At 36.7% G+C, this 19587-nt stretch overlaps 3 protein-coding genes across 5 annotated transcripts in view; 1 reads left to right on the top strand and 2 right to left on the bottom strand.

Annotated features, from left to right (window-relative positions):
• Positions 1–460: 460 nt before the first annotated feature.
• Positions 461–5943, bottom strand: LOC110466324 (DNA polymerase lambda-like). Its single transcript, XM_021522742.1, has 6 exons — positions 5524–5943; positions 3952–4029; positions 3382–3489; positions 1967–2146; positions 1303–1431; positions 461–637 (listed from the first exon to the last, which is right to left on the bottom strand). Exons 3-6 carry the CDS (start codon positions 3484–3486, stop codon positions 461–463), a joined length of 591 nt encoding a protein of 196 aa, XP_021378417.1. The 5' UTR covers positions 3487–3489; positions 3952–4029; positions 5524–5943.
• Positions 5944–6794: 851 nt separating this feature from the next.
• On the bottom strand, positions 6795–7259 carry LOC110466323 (DNA polymerase lambda-like). Its single transcript, XM_021522741.1, has one exon. It carries the CDS (start codon positions 7257–7259, stop codon positions 6795–6797), a length of 465 nt encoding a protein of 154 aa, XP_021378416.1.
• A 438-nt stretch (positions 7260–7697) lies between these two features.
• LOC110466301 (Fanconi anemia group I protein-like) overlaps positions 7698–19587 on the top strand; it is an 87902-nt gene continuing 76012 nt past the window's right edge. The window contains exons 1-9 of one of the 3 annotated variants that reach the window (XM_021522712.1): positions 7698–7794; positions 9195–9285; positions 9609–9684; positions 9906–10036; positions 11668–11753; positions 12378–12503; positions 14068–14233; positions 16007–16095; positions 16351–16477. In XM_021522712.1, the coding sequence (XP_021378387.1) occupies positions 9202–9285; positions 9609–9684; positions 9906–10036; positions 11668–11753; positions 12378–12503; positions 14068–14233; positions 16007–16095; positions 16351–16477 (885 nt within the window). In that variant the 5' untranslated portion in view covers positions 7698–7794; positions 9195–9201. Of the gene's footprint in view, positions 7795–7950; positions 8088–9194; positions 9286–9608; positions 9685–9905; positions 10037–11667; positions 11754–12377; positions 12504–14067; positions 14234–16006; positions 16096–16350; positions 16478–19587 lie in introns of those variants that run through there. The other 2 variants (XM_021522711.1, XM_021522713.1) reach the window with 2 other exon arrangements.

Here is a 19587-nt window from a genome sequence, read left to right as displayed (position 1 = left end):
CTTTGCAAACCTTATAGAACTAGTACTCTTGGTTCATGACAAGAATTTGATTTTCCTGCCTTTTGCCTCTGATGGGTTTCCAAAGGGGTCATCCCCATTTCTTTTGCAAATCTAATATATAGTAGCTAGGGTTACTACCAAATTTAGTTGTTTCAAGTGAAACCTGACAAGATGTTGCTAAATATGAAGTGACAAATGACTTATGACGGACAACAGATGACGTATATTGATCTGGAAGTGTTTTAGAGGGTTCCAAATAAGAAAAATCTGCCAAAAAAATGTTTTCAAAGAAATTACCGGTACTTTTAAGGGGGTTGTGAAGATCTGACACAAGACTTATTTAGTTTGTAGTTCCCAAGCTAGAGGTTACCCAGAGTAGTCATGTAAGGAGACACTTGTATCCTACATGATGGTTCCAACCGAGATACGGTTTTCTTGCTTCTTCATGTTAAGTAAACAATCACGTACCTTCTTCTCGAAGTTTATTGAGAAGTTTCCCAAAAATACCACGATGAGATTTGCCATCTGGATGTGTAACTAAAACATCCACATCCCCACATGTTGCCTTCTTGCGCCTGTACGACCCACAGGCCTGTGATATCACACCTGGCAGCAGCGATTCAGCAGCTGTCCGTACCTGATGAAAAAAGTAATAACTAGTAAAATACACATGTAACACATGGAATTTGTTTTCGTAAAAAAAAAAAAGTTAAATATAGCTTTGCACTTATTTGACCTTTAACTTAAACCTGAAGGTCACAGGTCAGCTAAATACAGTGACATGCACACATTCTCCATGTGTACAATAAATTTCATCAATACATATGACTTTAATGTTTTTTTATATTACAGCAATTATACTGAAAAAGATATTTGACCTTTGACCTAGAGGTGAAAGTCATAGTGACGTAAACACCGTGCACTGAACACCTTCTCATCTGGAGGTGATGCAAGTATACATTATGTTTCATCATGATATCTTCAACAGTTTAAAAGTCATAGCCCAGACAACATGTAAACAGAAGATCCAATACAAATAAAATATTCTCTTTTACATTCAAAAGGTAACAAAAGCTTCAATTAGTCATTGTGAGACTTGATAAATGAAGTTCCCAGTGAAATTTATACAACAAAGAAAGAACACATTAAATGTACTTGTTGTAAAATGCTGAAATCAGCTTTTCATCTTAAGCTTGTTCAGCTGTAAAAAAAATAAAAAAAAAAATACTTTGGCCTTGAAAGAAGCCGTCTTGTCAAATATCACCTGTGAGAAACCATACAATTGACCTTTAAGAAACTTACAACTGCTTCAATCTCCCCAGCTTCTGACCATGGCATCCTGTCAAGGATGTCAGCATAGTGCTTCAAGCCAATCTTTTGTTGGTGAGTAAGATTGGCTTTTGTTCTGAGGTCGTCAAGTGTACGAAAACCCTGCAATATCACAAAACAATTATCCTGAATAAATTGGTATTGTGGCAAATATGTGTTGTAGTTTCACCACTAAATCAATAAAATAATACATCACGCTCTGTCTTGATAAACAGGAGGCCCATATAGACAAAGTCTGACATTACATAGACATTAATCAATCAGAAATCAACATACTATAGTAACAGTCACATGACTTCGTTAAGCAGACAATTATGAGTTGTGGCATATAAATATTATTTCAATATTTCATTTTCTCAGGTATACTTCTAATGTTTTCTAACCAAATAAAAAGGTAGTAGAAAAGCTAATTTTCTACGAGTATTTGTGCAAAATAGTACTTACCTGTACCTATTTTTTTCTTTCTTATTTTCTCTAAGGTCATTGCAGACATGAGCCTACGTGTATATTTTCACTACTCAAAAACAAATTGCAATGATATTGACAATTTGTGTTCCACAAAGGTCATGGCACAGAAACAGGTAAAGCACAGAAACAGGTCCAATAAATGTATTGCTGATGATGTGATAAACCTTACCTGTTGATACCAGGTTCGACTTGTGTGGGCACCTGCTCCCCACACATTTCCAAACATCTCCATCACTCTGACCTCATCACTTGATCGAAATTCATTAAGTTTTCGTAATTCACCACTTTCAGCAATTTCCCAGATTTTGTCAGCTAGTCGAGTTCCAACACCAGGAAGAGCTTTCGCTTCCTGGAAAAAAAATCGAAGTTTGAGATATATCAAATCAATTCCTTAGAAGTACAATCATAGTGGCAAAATACCCCAAAATAAGTAAACGTGAGCACTTTTCCTGCTTTTTAGATTTGGCAAAGTTTTTTCCAATTGAAAATGTGACCGGTTGGTAAATGTGGATTATCGTGAAGGTATTTCAGAGCTAATACCTTCATTAAGATAATTACTAGCAGTCTTATCATTACATACAGGCTCTGTTACCGCCTTAACATTATAACAGATATCTGATGTGAACATCTTTAAGATACTTTGGCAGACATTATTACCCTTTGCTTGTTTAGTCTGATACATTGTAAATGGTAAAGGATTTTGTATCAAAATATTTTGGTGAGTGGTTCAAGCTTAGGCCAAACAAAAAATGTATGCTTCAGGAAACAAGACAAAAAAAAATAGGGTATGACCGTACAAATTTCCTTTTTCATTTTGAGAGGAGGCTAATTTAGAAATAACACAAATCAACAAGCATTGTTATTCAGACCAATTGTAGTCATTTTTATTATATTTTTAGGTCTTTTAAAAAATAATGGATTTAAATTTGGTTTTGATACCTGCCTATAAAATAGATATGTGTCATAAAAACACTTACTATTTTTCGGCACTTTGGAATGGGGCCTTTAAGTGAATTCAAGTGAGATAAATTTGTTAGGAACAGAGGTAAAAACTAGGGTCGGTCAGGCTACCTGAAACATATATATTTATTTTCTTTTTGGCCTAATCTTAAATCTAATCTGAAGGAATCAAAAGTGAATCAAATGTAAAGTTTTGATGATTTTGTGAGCAACATGGCATGGGTATTGAGTAAGAAGAGAAAGAAACCTTAATGTAAAGGGTACCAAACAGGAGTTTTTGGGGGTAATAGTAACTTTCCCTGTAAAGCTTTTCATATATTTTGTTGCCCATAAATTAGACACTTATTCTGATGCTGTATAATTCCTGTATGGCAACATTGGTTAAGTGTAGTAACAGTTACAGAGTATTATGAAAGAATGCAATTAGATTAAAATATTTTTGTTTTTTAATAACAGAGCAGCTAGTGGTGCATCTTTGAAGTATTCAATATAGTCTAAGGGAGATAACTGACAATAAAACCTGTGATGTATACACTTAACCACTTTCCCTAATAACTTGTTCTCTCAACTCAAGGTGTTAATCATTATATTAGAGTTTTCAGCAGTAAGCTGATTTGTAATTACCTGCCAAGAAGAGATGGGTTTAGGTAGCTTACGTAGAGCTTGGATTGCCTTCTGATAGCCATAAGCTCTCCACTTGTCACTGGTGCTCTCATACGTCTTCACCATTTCCTGAAATATTTGATAAATCCTCTCTTAAATTCATTCTCATATAAGTTGGCGAAGAAAACTGTTAATTTAACAATGAATTTATTAATAATAATAAATGTTTATAATTAAGCTTTGTAATGTAAAAAAAGTCATTAGACAAAATAGGGCCAATATTTTAATGATTATTTCTTTCAATACATGAATTGAAGAGGGGGGGGGGGGCAATACATCACCTTTAACTCCAAGTAGGGGTGGATTTTTCACTGGAAAGTGAATTCGAAATTGTATTTATTGGCATATCCGTACCATACTGCAATACTTATATGAGTGGGCTTATTACCAAGCATAGGCTTATTGTAGGATAAATGAATAACATATGGTATTAATGCTAAAACAAGTATAGTATGTATCAGTAATTTCTTCATAATTGTTTGCATTGCTTTGATGTTAAATTTGTTTTTTCACATCACTGGTTTGTTGTACCTCCAGTTTGTCTGTTATATGCTTGTTGAGGTTTGGAAGTGTGTTTTTGGAAGACTGTGCACAAATCCAACTTGAAGTCTGAAAGACAAAAAACAGCAATAATCACTAAAGCATTACAATCATGGATATTTATATGGAGTGACAGTCTGGGTTCTGGGTTCGAGTCCTAGTCTTTTCCTATTACAGTATCAATCAGGTTCTTGGATAAATAAATTTAAATCTAGTTCTTCTATCTTTTTCATATATGTGGAATTGGACTTATAATCTGTTAAATAGACATCATTAAATAAAAAAGATCAATAAACAGTATCAATCAGCATCACCCAAACATGATATGATCATTGCTAAAAAAAAGATCATGGAATTCTTATTTATGTTTTATAATGATTAAGTTCTGTCAAATAAAGACAAGCTTTTTTATAAAATTCTTACTTGGTATTTTAGGCATATCATTAAAAAAGATACAACAATAAAGATATTGCTAAAAAAAACTATTTTATATTAAAGGGGCTAGTCGGGGAAAAAATGTCATATTTGCTAACATGGCATACACATATTTGAAATACCTTCTTATGAAATATACCGATTCAAATTTTGCTGAAATTCACTCCATAAGAGTAAAAAATATAATTATATTATAGAAATCCTAAATCGTCACCTGACAGTCTAAAACTCTCAATTGACCCAGATCAGTGATGTAATTTTACCGAACGCGCGTCATCAATAAGGCCAAATGTAAACATTGCGGCGAAAGAAAAAGATGCATGCAAAAGTCATGACAGGCACGAGGTATCAATACCGTTATATATAACAACAACATATAGGTAGGAATACTACACTCGCATCATACATGACCTTTGAAAACAATTATTTACGTATAGTATTGCTGTNACGCGCGTCATCAACAAGGCCAAATGTAAACATCGCGGCGAAAGAAAAAGATGCATGCAAAAGTCATGACAGGCACGAGGTATCAATACCGTTATATATAACAACAACATATAGGTAGGAATACTACACTCGCATCATACATGACCTTTGAAAACAATTATTTACGTATAGTATTGCTGTCTTGTCCGCTAGTTGAGTCCGACATGGTACATGACGGCGTGCTATTGTTGTTATCTTCACTGCCTCACTTTCGAAACAACCACGTGACATATATAAATAGATCTGCACTAAATTTACGCGGGGCTTCCCCGAGATTTCAGTGGTCAAAACTGGACATTGTAAGCAGATTTCGACCATCATATTACCGTGGTATAACTTTTGAAAGGGCAGCGAACGCATTTAGACCCACTTATTTTGTATTTTTTCCCCCGACCAGCCCCTTTAATATTTTATAATGTGTTTACAAAATTATTACAAAATTAAATATTTTATCAAATGTCATATCAGTGTAACGTGCAACCCCTGGTAGCGTTTGTGCACCGTGTGAATCTCAATTATGACCGAGCTACCTGCTCTAGAAGCGATTGGGATCCTCGGCTACCTGGCCGAGCAGTTGAACAATAACACTTAAAAATATCAACTATATTTACAAATGAAGACAATTGTGGGCCAGGACAGTACCTCTGTCCTATCAACCCGTGCTGTCGAACCACGACACACGTCGCCTGGACGTACACAACCTCTCCAACCACACGACAACCAGCAAATCGGAATGCTGACACTCCTAGCTCCAGGTATGGCCTTGCTACCCGCTAACAGTCCCGATATACGCCTGCCACCTAGCCGATCCCGGGTAGCTCCGAGGCACCCTGTCACCGAGCTGATCCCTGACAGCTCCGAGGTACCCTGTCCCTGAGCTGATCCCTGGCAGCTCCGAGGTACCCTGACCCTGAGCTGATCCCTGGCAGCTCCGAGGTACCCTGTCACCGAGCTGATCCCTGGCAGCTCCGAGGTACCCTGACCCTGAGCTGATCCCTGGCAGCTCCGAGGTACCTTGTCACCGAGCTGATCCCTGGCAGCTCCCGAGGTAACCTTCCACACTCCCCACCACAGCACACCGGTACCAGATCAGCTGCGGGCTTGGATTACCAGAGTAGCCTTCTCAGGCGACCCCTTACGCAGGAGCTTCTGGCGTCTCCAAGCCGTTCACTTACCGGTACCGTACTTGTCACTGAACACAACGTACAAAATAGCCACCAGAGTAGCCTTAGCAGGCGTTTCTGGTATAGTATTTTGCAGAGGTGTTCTTACCTTCTTCTGCTGTATGGAATGCCACTCGATACCTTCTGTAGGTTTAACACAGCCAACCCTAAACCACTGGCATAACCCTGCTTATATGTGGAAACCATTTTCAGGAACTCAAGGTACCAGGTCATTTGCATAATCATCACATTTATTCATTTATCAATAACTATCCTACAACATACATGTATACAGAAATAATGTCATATCCATTCCAAGTAATTAATAAAAGATTCTGGTAATATTGGTTTTGATCAAACTTCGCTAATCATCATTAATAAAGAGAAATCAATACAAATTTAGATTCCAAGAACGTTTACTTAACGTTTGTTCAAAGGGGAATCACTCTACCGAAAATCACATAATCATCACATCAGCATCGCAATCACTACAAAATGAATACAAAATATTTTACTTTTGAATGTTTTATTGAAAATATTAATATCTTACGGATATCTTATTAAATCTTACTGAGGACAGTGATAACTGCACACAAAAAATCCAAAAAAACTATTCACCCTCTTTCACGCCTCTGAGCACATGGACCGAAGACATAATCATCAAAATTGATGGAGCCTTCAAAACAATAAGAAGAACCAGAAGTGGAAACACAGGTATATACAGGTAAATTTTGCAAATACTACCAAGAATCAGACTATGATCCTTCTAACAACATTCTTCACCTGTATAATTTTATTTGGTGAGGTCTGGGGAGTTGTGCTAGCTGAGGTGTGACCATCACTCTCACTTCCAGGTAGCCGATTGTTCTCTTCCTTATCACTCGCTGAGTAATCACTGTCTGGGTCATCTTTACAACCTTCAGACTCAACCTTCGGCTTCTTGTTAGCACGGAACATAACACCGACCTTCGCCCGTTTCATTTCACTATCTGCACTAGATGTACTACCCTCAGCATCTGCATCTTTGGACGGTTTTGTATCGCTAACTTCCAATACATCTTTCTTTTCGAAAACTGATACATCCAATGTAAATCCTTTAGTTGGAACCATGTCTTTAGTCTTAAAACAAGAACTTAACCAACTTGTTTTCAGTATTTCAATATTTTCTGGTGGCTCATCTATTTTTAGTATTCTGCACATTCTGTCAGCTTCCATTTTGTCATCAACAATCAAATGAGTTGTGTCAGATTCCAATTGTTCATGTTGAATGCCGCCATATTTTTGAAGTTGCGAAATGAATATCTGCAACCTCATCTTTTCAATGCTTGCTTTCAAAATATAGATTTTACACCCAAGTAAGAATTTATTCGACTCTGTCACCGGAAATGATTCAGGAAGTTTTCGCTTCTTAGACGTCATTCTTAACTTACAAAAAGTGTCAACTGTGAAAATATATATGTATAGGCCTAATTTTAAAAATTCAATAAGAAAATGTGAAAATAAATAAGTTAAAAATCTAGCAGAATATTCTGAGAAAAATGCCGTGTGAGACCACCGGTAAACCGGATGTAAACAAATAGTTTTCCGAGATCACATAAGAGAGAGGTTTTAATTGGCTATTTAGCTCCATCCTGTCGGTGGTAAAATCTGCAGTCTGAGCCCTAGAATGAGCAGCATGTCTAAAGTTTCTCCAAATTTTGCTTTGTTTTCAATTACCACAAATACCGATTAATTTATTGTCTCGATATATGTAAGTATTCAAACTAAGCCATGTTTGCGTCAAAAAGACTGGTAACGTGTTAGGCCTAATTAGTCAATAAGTTTTCTCTAACTCAACCATATGACCATACTGTAGTCCTAGCGCTGGCTAAGACTACGGTTTAACTCCTTTCTTTTTGTTTAACGACTGGAAAGCCCGGAAATGACAAAATAGCGCGCCATTTTCGACAGGCGTAAAAAAAACAAATATTCTACACGTTTTGTAAGTTAACAAACAAATTCCTAATTGATTCATTTGATGAACATATAAATCTGATTATTTATGTAAGTACTACTTTAATAGTTTCCCTAATATGTAGGCCTACGTTATTTTTTCACAATCGATGGGACGATCAACGTCTCCAAATGCTTCAGTTGCCGAATGAAATCTGACGATTCCCATGGCCACTGATATAAGCAGTGGCGGATCCAGAGACCTAACTGGGGGTGGGGGGGAATGGTGAAAATAATACAGGATTTTTAAGGAAAGTTCTCATGGAGGGGGGGGGGGGTTCTTGAAGCCCAAAAAAACCCTCTGGATCCGCCACTGCATAGCCAAGCCTAACTTGCACAACATTGATCAGAGAATTTTCGGTCTATGCAATGGTGATCTGAAGGATTTTCTGATTTTCACCACCCAAACTCGAACATATAGGGATTTTCATCAATACATATTTTTCCAATTAAGTCCCCAGCCCTGGACCCTCGAAGCTCTCCTCTATCCTATAAGGCCTAGCTCCTTTCTGTATTCCCCACTCGGCCACTGATCTCATGAAGTATAAAATAATTACAGAATACAGGGCCAGGAGACCGGCGTTCAAACCTGGGACCTTCTGAACTCTATAAGTTAGACGGATGCTCTACCAATTGAGCTATCTGGTTGCCGACGATTAACCCAGTCCAGTTCTGCTACAGTATGCGTGCACTTGGTAACCTTATAATTAATATGTTTGTTAATTAACAACGACAGACCGTCCAGAAATAGGTTTATAGGCGCTCTGCGACCTCACCCATTCAAATTACTAATGGAGGATGCTGTTCTGATCATTATCATAGAAACTACTTTTCAGTAAATACAAAAACATTCGCCCCGAAATAAATAGATACACTCAAAAAACACCTAAAAAAATATTCATTAAAACCAACGAATAAGATTACACCAGTCTATTAAAACATTTGTTATGATTAAATTTTTCTGTAAATTACATGCATTCAACAAATAAAAGTCTTTTTTTTTCAGTATTTATCTAACTCCGTCAAGCGGCCGCTTGGATGCAGAGTACTGATGGAAACTTTTATTTATTTCATGTTCAAAATACAAATTCAACTTTCCCAAATTACATGTATGTAAATCATTTACTGGGAGGTATTATTTTTCTCTTGGATTTTCAGTTCAAAGATGGAGAAAAAATTAATCAAGCTATGTGAAGATGGTCAAAGTAATGAGCTAGCAAAAACTGTGCAAGAAATTCCAAACCAGGAGGTGGGTATATATACATGACATGAAATACTGCCAAGATTTTGTTTTAGTCCTTTGGAATTTGGCCATGGGTTGTTTAGTAAATCTTTGTGAGTAATGAATTGATGATTTTGTATGTGTTTTTGCTCGTTTTTAATCACTGAAGTTTGGTTACTCACGTAAAATTTAAGATTCAATAGAAATAAAGTAGGCCATGACACCACAATAAATGTGAGCCAAAATCTATTTGGGACAGCTCAAATTTGTTAAATATACACCTGTACAGTAGCACATGTTGTATTGAACATTAAAATAATCTTAAAGAAAAAGGAACAATATTTTTACAGCTTAATCAGATGGTTGAAAACAGAGCTCTTCGAGGGAAAGGAGAGGTTTTGCCTTTACTACAAGCCATTTTACAAGGTGAGGAAAAAACAAAAAACAATTGTTCACATTTTGTTAATCTACAGGGTTAACATCTTAGTGATAATTAACTGGAATTATATCTTAACTGTACAATAATGGCAAACATTTTTTGAAAAGGGAACTAATAACAAAATGACTTATAAGCAAGTAAACATATGTTTCTGTAATTTTATGAAATAGAAGTCGTGGAGTATTTTGAAGTTTTTATTTCCCGACAGGTATTTCTGCCACAGAGCCGAGGAATGTGAAGAAATGTGTGTCAGTGTACACTCACTGTATTAACCTTCTAGAGAGGAATGAGATGAGCAATAAAGATGCATCTAATGTTGTTGGGCTTCTCATGTTGGAGGTAAGGATTTCAATTTTTTCGACTCTATATTAGGATTATGGGATTAACCCAAAAGGAACTATTTTTTCAACATTACGTTGCTGAAAATTTTAACTTGAACCCGCAAATAGGCAACAGTCCAAGTAATAAATCTGTTGGACATTTGACATGGTTTCCATTAAAACCTGTTTTGTGGATGGAAAACGTGTTTTTCGATTTTTGACAACTTTTTCTGCTATGGGATATAAAAGTTTGTTTCAATGTGGCCTTGTACTTGTTTACATGTAAATTTGAAGATCATAGATAAGATATGTGTTTCCAAACAGCATCGAAATAAATAGCCTAAAAATGTATGAACTTTGAATATCATAAAAGGTTTTGCTTGTACCATCAGATTTCTGTTAAAAGCTCATTAATTAATATTTGTTATGTGTACAATATGAGACTCTCAGTCCTTTCAGGACTTTGATCTTTTATTCAGACTAAAAGGATAGACACCTATATATATTCAAAAGCAATGAAACAAGATGCGTGTCATGTTATTTGATAAGATGTCACAGTATAACCTGTATAAATCAGCCCATCTAATCTGGATCTCTGTCTATACCAGTTTTGATAATTGGTGAACTGCATTTCCTCTTCTAAATTATAATATGTCCACCCTGTCTTTCCTGAAAACCAGCAATGTTTTACAGATCTTGAAGTAAAAATTGTTGATTTGTTGATTCACCCTGTTCATTGTGATATTTCCATTTTTATTGGTCAGATATTTTGGCAGAAGTGGTTTTCTCGACATAAGATATCTTCAATTTTTAAATAATTCAACATTAAGTTCAAGTTTTTTCTATATCAAAGTGAAACTGTTAATTAGGGCCCTGCATCGGAAATGCGGTTACTCTATAGTAATCATGGTGTCTGTCTGCTGTAGTTCGTCCACAGTTTCGTTTCCAGAGATTTTCTGGGAAACCAAAAGAATAATCTTTCTAAGATTTGACATGGTGATAGACTGTGACATATAGATGTACAATAGGGGTTAAGATTTGTCTCGGATCAAGGTCACTGTTACTAAAAATAGACCCTTTGTGGTATGGTCCTAATCTCGGAATCCAGAAATGGAATCTTTTTGAAATTTGACATAGTGATCTTTTCAATACACTGGGATATGTAAATGTGCAATAGGGGTTTATAAGTTTTTAAGGTCAAGGTTACTGTTACTAAAAAGAGACTGAAGGGATTGCCTGTTATATGACGGGGCCCTTACTGACCTGTCAAGTGTTCCAGTTCATTTACCAAACATCACTAACTCGGTACGACCGGGACCTGTATAAACTGTGATCCTCATCATATCTGGATTAGAAAGATTACACTAATAATTCTTTGAAGTTTTCTGTATCTATCTATAGTCAGCTTTATGATTTTTTTTAAACTAACAATGAATCGATAAATCGTGTATGGTAACCCCAGAGTCCCTCAGTACATCATTATAAGTCGGTCCATAATCAAACAAGAAGACACGTGTAGAGATAATTTTTTTCTGTTACAAAATAAACACTGTACTCTTGGGCAGCAATGACTATTTTAGAAAGACATTAAACTATAAATTGACTAATTATTGCTTCATCAACTATTCATGCTATCTGTTAATATGTCAGGTGGATGGATTACCAGGAACAGCGCTGACAGAGTTGTCCAGCTTGTTTATTGACTTGGTCAAGAATGGTCAGGCCCAATGTGGAAAGTAAGTAAACTGGTCAACAAAGGTGGTACATTTCCTACGTGAAGGCCAAGAAACCTTATCATTCATATAGTGTATGGATCTAGGTCACTATGAATCAGTACTTTAAAGTGCAATTTGGACCATAACTTGAACACTTTTTGCCTACTCATTTAAAACTACCTGGGCCAAGAACCCCATTCTTTCTGGGGTTCAAAGGTCAGGTTCTTCAAAATGTGTTTTGGATCAAAGATGGTGCATCATTCATTCAAATAAACATTAGATAAACAAGGGCAAATAATTCATTCATTCTTGGGTGTAAATGTTAGTGGCAATTAAATGAATTTACTCTGTACTTTAAATATACTATAAACGGAGTTACTTAAAGTTGATTGCAAGCATGTATGATTTGCTTTCAATTTGGCTAAGTAAACAGTCATTGGTGGGGCACAAGAATATTTATAATTCCATGTTAGCTAAAGGCTTGCATCCTCTATTATAACAATGTTTCCATTGTAAAAGTAAATATGTCTTATTCTTTAAGATCAGCATAACTGATTTACACTAAACCATTTCCTAGAAAAAGGAGTGGCATGCAAATGATGATTCATCTATTTCATTTAACTAAAGTATCTTTGGTTCTTACAGGGGACTGGAGCTTCTGCCAAAACTCTTATCAGCATTGGCAAATGAAGAAACAGTAATTTATGGAGACAACAGTATGAGTGGAACGGAGTTCAAAGGTCATATCCTCAACAGCCTCTGTGCCTGCAGGTATTTATCATTCCCTGGCTCAACCTTGTATAATGACTGGCACCCAATTCCTGCCGGTCACACATGTCTTTGTCTTTGCTGACTGATATAAATGTGTGGTTACAGAGACAAACACAGCTTCTGTAGTTTGTGTTGTATGAAATAGGAATTTCCGTGTTTAATTGCATGATGCATATGCCATGGTGAGAAATTGTTACTTGGGAAGAATGAGTCACCGACCTGTTATGTCAGTCCTCTGGCTATATAAGGTGTCTGATTGCCTGGTTATACTAGGTGTCTGATTGTCTGGTTAAACTAGGTGTCTGATTGCCTGGTAATACTAGGGGTCTGATTGTCTGGTTATACTAGGTGTCTGATTGTCTGGTTATACTAGGGGTCTGATTGTCTGGTTAAACTAGGTGTCTGATTGCCTTGTTAAACTAGGTGTCTGATCGCCTGGTTATACTAGGTGTCTGATTGCCTGGTTATACTAGGGTTCTGATTGTCTGGTCAAACTATGTGTCTGATTGCCTTGTTAAACTAGGTGTCTGATTGTCTGGTTATACTAGGTGTCTGATTGCCTTGTTATACTAGGTGTCTGATTGTCTGGTTATACTAGGGGTCTGATTGCCTGGTTATACTAGGTGTCTGATTGTCTGGTTATACTAGGTGTCCGATTGTCTGGTTATACTAGGTGTCTGATGGTCTGGTTAAACTAGGTGTCTGATTGCCTGGTTATACTAGGTGTCTGATAGTCTGGTTATACTAGGGTTCTGATTGTCTGGTCAAACTAGGTGTCTGATTGGCTGGTTAAACTTGGTGTCTGATTGCCTGGTTATACTAGGTGTCTGATTGCCTGGTTATATAAGGTGTCTGATTGTCTGGTTATACTAGGTGTCTGATTGTCTGGTTATACTAGGTGTCTGATAGTCTGGTTATACTAGGTGTCTGATTGCCTGGTTATACTAGGTGTCAGATTGCCCTGTTAAACTAGGTGTCTGATGATCTGGTTATACTAGGTGTCTGATCGCCTGGTTATACTAGGTGTCTGATTGCCTGGTTATACTAGGTGTCTGATCGCCTGGTTATACTATGTGTCTGATTGCCTTGTTATACTAGGGGTCTGATTGTCTGGTAATACTAGGTGCCTGATTGTCTGGTTATACTAGGTGTCTGGTTATACTAGGTGTCTGATCGCCTGGTTATACTAGGTGTCTGATTGTCCGGTTATACTAGGTGTCTGATTGCCTTGTTATACTAGGTGTCTGATTGTCTGGTTATACTAGGTGTCTGATTGCCTTGTTATACTAGGTGTCTGATTGCCTTGTTATACTAGGTGTCTGATTGCCTGGTTAGAATAGGTGTCTGATTGTTTGGTTATACTAGGGGTCTGATTGTCTGGTTATACTAGGTGTCTGATTGTCTGGAGGTTAAACTAGGTGTCTGATTGTCTGGTTATATAAGGTGTCTGATTGTCTGGTTATACTAGGTGTCTGATTGTCTGGAGGTTTAACTAGGTGTCTGATTGCCTTGTTGTAATACCTCACAAAATCATCTATAATGCACCCATTATTTTTTTATTCAGATGGAATGCTCAGAGTGTGATTCACCTTGCGGGAATGTTTAAAGATGTCATCATGACATTGGATGAGCTCAAGTTTGTAATGGAGAAGATGCTGAGAATGCTGAAAGAACTAGAACATGCTGATCTACCAGCTCTGGTGTATCAGCTTCTCCTCTTATCTGTAAAGGTACTAACATATATAAACATACCAGGTCTGGGGTACCAGCTTCTCCTCTTATCTGTAAAGGTATTAACATATATAAACATACCAGGGTTGGTGTATCAGCTTCTCCTCTTATCTGTAAAGGTACCAACATATATATACATACCAGGTCTGGTGTATAAGCTTCTCCTCTTATCTGTAAAGGTACCAACATATATATACATACCAGATCTGGTGTATCAGCTTATCCTCTTATCTGTAAAGGTACCAACATATATATACATACCAGGTCTGGGGTATCAGCTTCTCCTCTTATCTGTAAAGGTCCTAACATATATAACCATACCAGGTCTGGTGTATCACCTTCTCCTCTTATCTGTAAAGGTATTAACATATATAACCATACCAGGTCTGGTGTATCACCTTCTCCTCTTATCTGTAAAGGTATTAACATATATAAACATACCAGGTCTGGGGTATCAGCTTCTCCTCTTATCTGTAAAGGTCCTAACATATATAACCATACCAGGTCTGGTGTATCACCTTCTCCTCTTATCTGTAAAGGTATTAACATATATAACCATACCAGGTCTGGTGTATCACCTTCTCCTCTTATCTGTAAAGGTATTAACATATGTAAACATACCAGGTCTGGTGTATCAGCTTCTCCTCTTATCTTTAAAGGTACCAATATATATAAACATACCAGGTCTGGTGTATCAGCTTCTCCTCTTATCTGTAAAGGTACTAACATATATAAACATACCAGGTCTGGTGTATGAGCTTCTCCTCTTATCTGTAAAGGTACTAACATATATAAACATACCAACTCTGGTGTATCAGCTTCCCCTCTTATCTGTTAAGGTACTAACATATATAAACATACCAGGTCTGGTGTATCAGCTTCTCCTCTTATCTGTAAAGGTATTAACCTATATAAACATACCAGGTCTGGTGTGTCAGCTTCCCCTCTTATCTGTAAAGGTACTAACATATATAAACATACCAGGTCTGGTGTATCAGCTTCTCCTCTTATCTTTAACGGTATTAACATATATAAACATACCAGGTCTGGTGTATCAGCCTCTCCTCTTATCTGTAAAGGTACCAACATATATAAACATACCAGCTCTGGTGTATCAGCTTCTCCTCTTATCTGTAAAGGTACCAACATATATAAACATACCAGGTCTGGTGTATCAGCTTCCCCTCTTATCTGTAACGGTATTAACATATATATACATACCAGCTCTGGTGTATCAGCTTCTCCTTTTATCTGTAAAGGTACCAACATATATATACATACCAGGTCTGGTGTACCAGCTTCTCCTCTTATCTGTAATTGTACTAACATATATAAACATACCAGGTCTGGTGTATCAGCTTCTCCTCTTATATGTAACGGTACTCATATATAAACATACCCGGTCTGGTGTATCAGTTTTTCCTCTTATTTGTTAAGGTTCTAACATGTATAAATATACCAGCTGTCAACCACTTGTAATAAATTGTTCTCAGTATGGATGGTTTCCTTAATATTCTAAAGCCAATCCAAATTATAGATAATTATTTTGAGGTGTTGATAAGAAATTGGGAAAAATGCTCGTAAACAAAGACTGCAAATATTCTGGTTAATGAATGGAAGTGTATGTTGAGTTAATAACCATATCCAATATCCTAGTTCACAATTCGCTATTTGAGATGTTGTTGTACATAACAGAATCAAACATTTTAAATAATGTACAGAAAATAATTTGTCTGAAATTTAAAAAAAAAATGCTTTTGTAATTCATTCAGGGACATCAGCGTCTTGTCATTGAAGGAATCACAAACTTTTTCATAGAACAGGACAAACACTTACGGGGCAAATCACCAAATGAACTCAGGTTTGTATATAATAATAATGCAGAATGAAATTGATTTTTATTTAATGAAAGGACCTTTGTGGCAGATGAGATGTGACTCGAGAATGAGAGTAATATTACTTGTTATTGTAGTCAAGATGTTTATTAGATTTTTCGTTGGTACATGCACCTATTTAGTGACTTGCAGTGTAACTTGACAATATGCGATGACTGTGTAAGAGAGATCATATTTATTGTAAGCTTGAGTTTTATCGTGTTTGTCATTTTGTGTTGCAGTGAGGATCTGATGGAAGATGATAATGAGGAAACAGTCCGCCATATCGAAGGCACAATCATACTTCATGTCAGCTTCGCCACCAAGCTTGACCACAATCTTGGCAAAGAGTTCATTAAATTTCTCAAAGTGCGTAACATATATACAGTTGAATCTTGTTATCTCAAACTCTTTTAACTCAAAGACCCCGTTTATCCCGAAGTATTTCTCCAGTCCCGGCCAAATCTCTTCTTTATCTTAGTAAATAAAACTCTGATAATTCGAACCCTTAAAAGTTGAAAAACTTGGATATCTCGAAGTAAGATATTGGTTTCAATAGCGTAAATAGAGGTTACACAACGATGGGTTGTTGAATATGGTATTTGTTTTACTCGAGTTAGTTAATTTTATAAAGTTACAGCGAGTGTCTTTCTGTAACTTTTGAAAATTAACTAACGAGAGTGAAATAAATCCCATACTCAACAACCACGATTCGTGTGATCTGTTTCTACCACAATCTCATGGTCAGTCGGAAATAACATACACACACGTGTTTGTTGACAAGGCTGGCATAGTGATATGACCCATATGTAAAAAGTCACTCATTAATATTCAAAAATGACTTCTTTTTTTTTTTACAAATTTAATAATTGTCAAAATTAATGTTTCAGCAACAACATAATGAAAAAACATAATAGATGAACGACTTTAAATATTGAGAGTAGCAGTATTGCATTAATTTATATAAATTAACCACGGACTATATGCGCGTAAGCATATCGTACGAAGTCTGCCTCTCCCCAAGTGATGAAGACTAACTTATTGCTGTCAATATCCAAAACCATAGGCCTACGTTTCTTCGTGACGGTTCTATATGGTTGATGTTTATAGTGAAAGTTCAGCCATAGTCAGACCGTTCAAATAGCGATAACGGGACGTTGGGAGAACGAAATATTTCCCGACACTGTGACAGATCTTGTTTTGGTTTCACGACCTGGATATGCGACGGTGTGACGACGAAATGATATCGAGCGTCTATTGCAATTTTGCCTGGGAATAGCAATCAAATCTTTAAGTATCATCTTCTTTTAATATTGCCTTAATAACCCCCTTTACCGCATAACCTCACAAAGTCACCAACATTTGTTGGATGTTGACAGCAGACGACGTAAACAAAACAGCATGTGGCAAAAAATGTGTGGAAAAAGTCGTCTTGGTTAAAGTGCATCTTCTCGACCAATCAGAACTCATGAAGGTCATATACCACGTGTGGTATATAACTCATATTTATCTAACAGTCTGTGTGTTTATACAATGATCTGAGAGTGGAATAACACAGCATATTGTGGTAGAAATCAAACATCAAAACATCGTTACAGTGTTTGAGTTTCATTTTGTCACTTAATAATTCTTTGATACAAATAAAACGCAAAAGTATGACATCTCGCCATTCCGTGTTTATGAACATCTTTCGTGAGTAGACTAGCATGAAATCGGTAAAAAGAATTTACGATAAAGCTTCAGACTGTAAAGTGTGCAGACTGTCAAAACCATGTTGTTTATATAATAAAAAATAAACTTCATCAACAGTATTCTGTACTTACTGCGAGTCCGTTTAATGATTTGTACACCTAAACAGACGACAGTGCAAACTTGAAAATTGGTCACAGATTGTGGTCATGCATAACAGAGTTCCACAATTAAAACCACAACCTGGGACAGCTTCATAGGTTCATGTTTTTACAGGAGCCATTATGGCTTTGAAAGTCGATCGGGAAATTTAAGAACAATAAGATAATTGCTGTTGATTACATCAAGTTGAGGTGTCAGGTGTCACATTTGGCTTTATTGAATCAATCTGTTACATGTACGATATAATCTGTTTGTGTGTGTTTTCATTTACAGAATCAACTATGCGTACGCTCCATTACAGTGATTTGTTTAAGACTTGTGTGCTTTTCCGTATGGTATAGTACAAGGTCGGAGACAGTGGGATAATTCAATTTTTAAATGTAACCTTTTTAAAAGTAAAACTTGATGGACTTGCAAAAACAAATGCAGACCTGGAAAAACTTTGCCAAGATCTAGACTAGCCAAAAACAAGAATTTAATAACTAGGCCCGGTCATATTTGATAATGAATTCACAATATGGCCCGACTGTTTTGATCGCGTTAAATGAAAGTACGTTTTTCGGAAACAATTTACTCTATTTTTGTAAGCGTGTTTATTGTAAAATTACATAACTATATTTGTTATACATGTATTGATTACGTATATCATTCTAATGAAATCAACAACTGCTAGTGCTATGTCCAAACAGCAAATTTCATACCAAATTTATGAACCTGCATAACTAAAAAAAAACGTTTTTCCACGAACCCGTCGGATTTCAGATAACGAGGTTAGACTGTAATTACTTTATACTTAAGGTTTCTAAAATTGCTGTTTACTTTGAATTAGGATTTAAATCCAAATCATTTGCTTTTGAAGATATTCTACAATGCCAATACTTTGGAGAATATATCGTACACAAAGAAGTTTAAAGCTTTGTTCAATATAACGGTGTGATTTGATGTTACAGGGTCGACAGCAGGGTTGTCCTACACAGGTGTTGGCCCCAATATAACAATGTGATTTGATGTTACAGGGTCGACAGCAGGGTTGTCCTACACCGGTGTTGGCCCCTAAGTAACTGTGTGATTTGATGTTACAGAGTTGACAGCAGGGTTGTACTACACAGGTGTTGGCCCCAATATAACAGTGTGATTTGATGTGACAGGGTTGACAGCAGGGTTGTACTACACAGGTGTTGGTCCCTATGTAACTGTGTGATTTGATGTTACAGGGTCGATAGCAGGATTGTCCTACACAGGTGTTGGCCCCAATATAACAATGTGATTTGATGTTACAGGGTCGACAGCAGGGTTGTCCTACATAGGTGTTGGCCCCTATGTAACTGTGTGATTTGATGTTACAGAGTTGACCGCAGGGTTGTACTACACAGGTGTTGGCCCAAATGTAACAGTGTAATTTGATGTTACAGAGTTGACAGCAGGGTTGTACTACACAGGTGTTGGCCCCTATGTAACTGTGTGATTTGATGTTACAGGGTCGATAGCAGGATTGTCCTACACAGGTGTTGGCCCCAATATAACAGTGTGATTTGATGTTACAGAGTTGACAGCAGGGTTGTACTACACAGGTGTTGGCCCCAATGTAACTGTGTGATTTGATGTTACAGAGTTGACCGCAGGGGTGT

This window comes from Mizuhopecten yessoensis, unplaced genomic scaffold, assembly GCF_002113885.1.
Source record: "Mizuhopecten yessoensis strain PY_sf001 unplaced genomic scaffold, ASM211388v2 scaffold11129, whole genome shotgun sequence".
Lineage (NCBI taxonomy): Eukaryota > Metazoa > Mollusca > Bivalvia > Pectinida > Pectinidae > Mizuhopecten > Mizuhopecten yessoensis.
The sequence above is the reverse complement of the archived record's forward strand: the minus strand, read 5'-3'. Positions and strand labels throughout refer to the sequence as shown.

Bases quoted from the DNA above. Each gene is read 5' to 3' on its own strand.
- LOC110466324 (XM_021522742.1), bottom strand. From the start codon at position 3,486: ATGGTGAAGACGTATGAGAGCACCAGTGACAAGTGGAGAGCTTATGGC. The intron at 2,147-3,381 runs GTAATTACAAAT...TTTTTTTTCCAG, and splicing joins AACCCATCTCTTCTTGGCAG to GAAGCGAAAGCTCTTCCTGG. The intron at 638-1,302 runs GTAAGTTTCTTA...TTTTTTCATCAG, and splicing joins CTGGGGAGATTGAAGCAGTT to GTACGGACAGCTGCTGAATC.
- LOC110466323 (XM_021522741.1), bottom strand. From the start codon at position 7,259: ATGGAAGCTGACAGAATGTGCAGAATACTAAAAATAGATGAGCCACCA.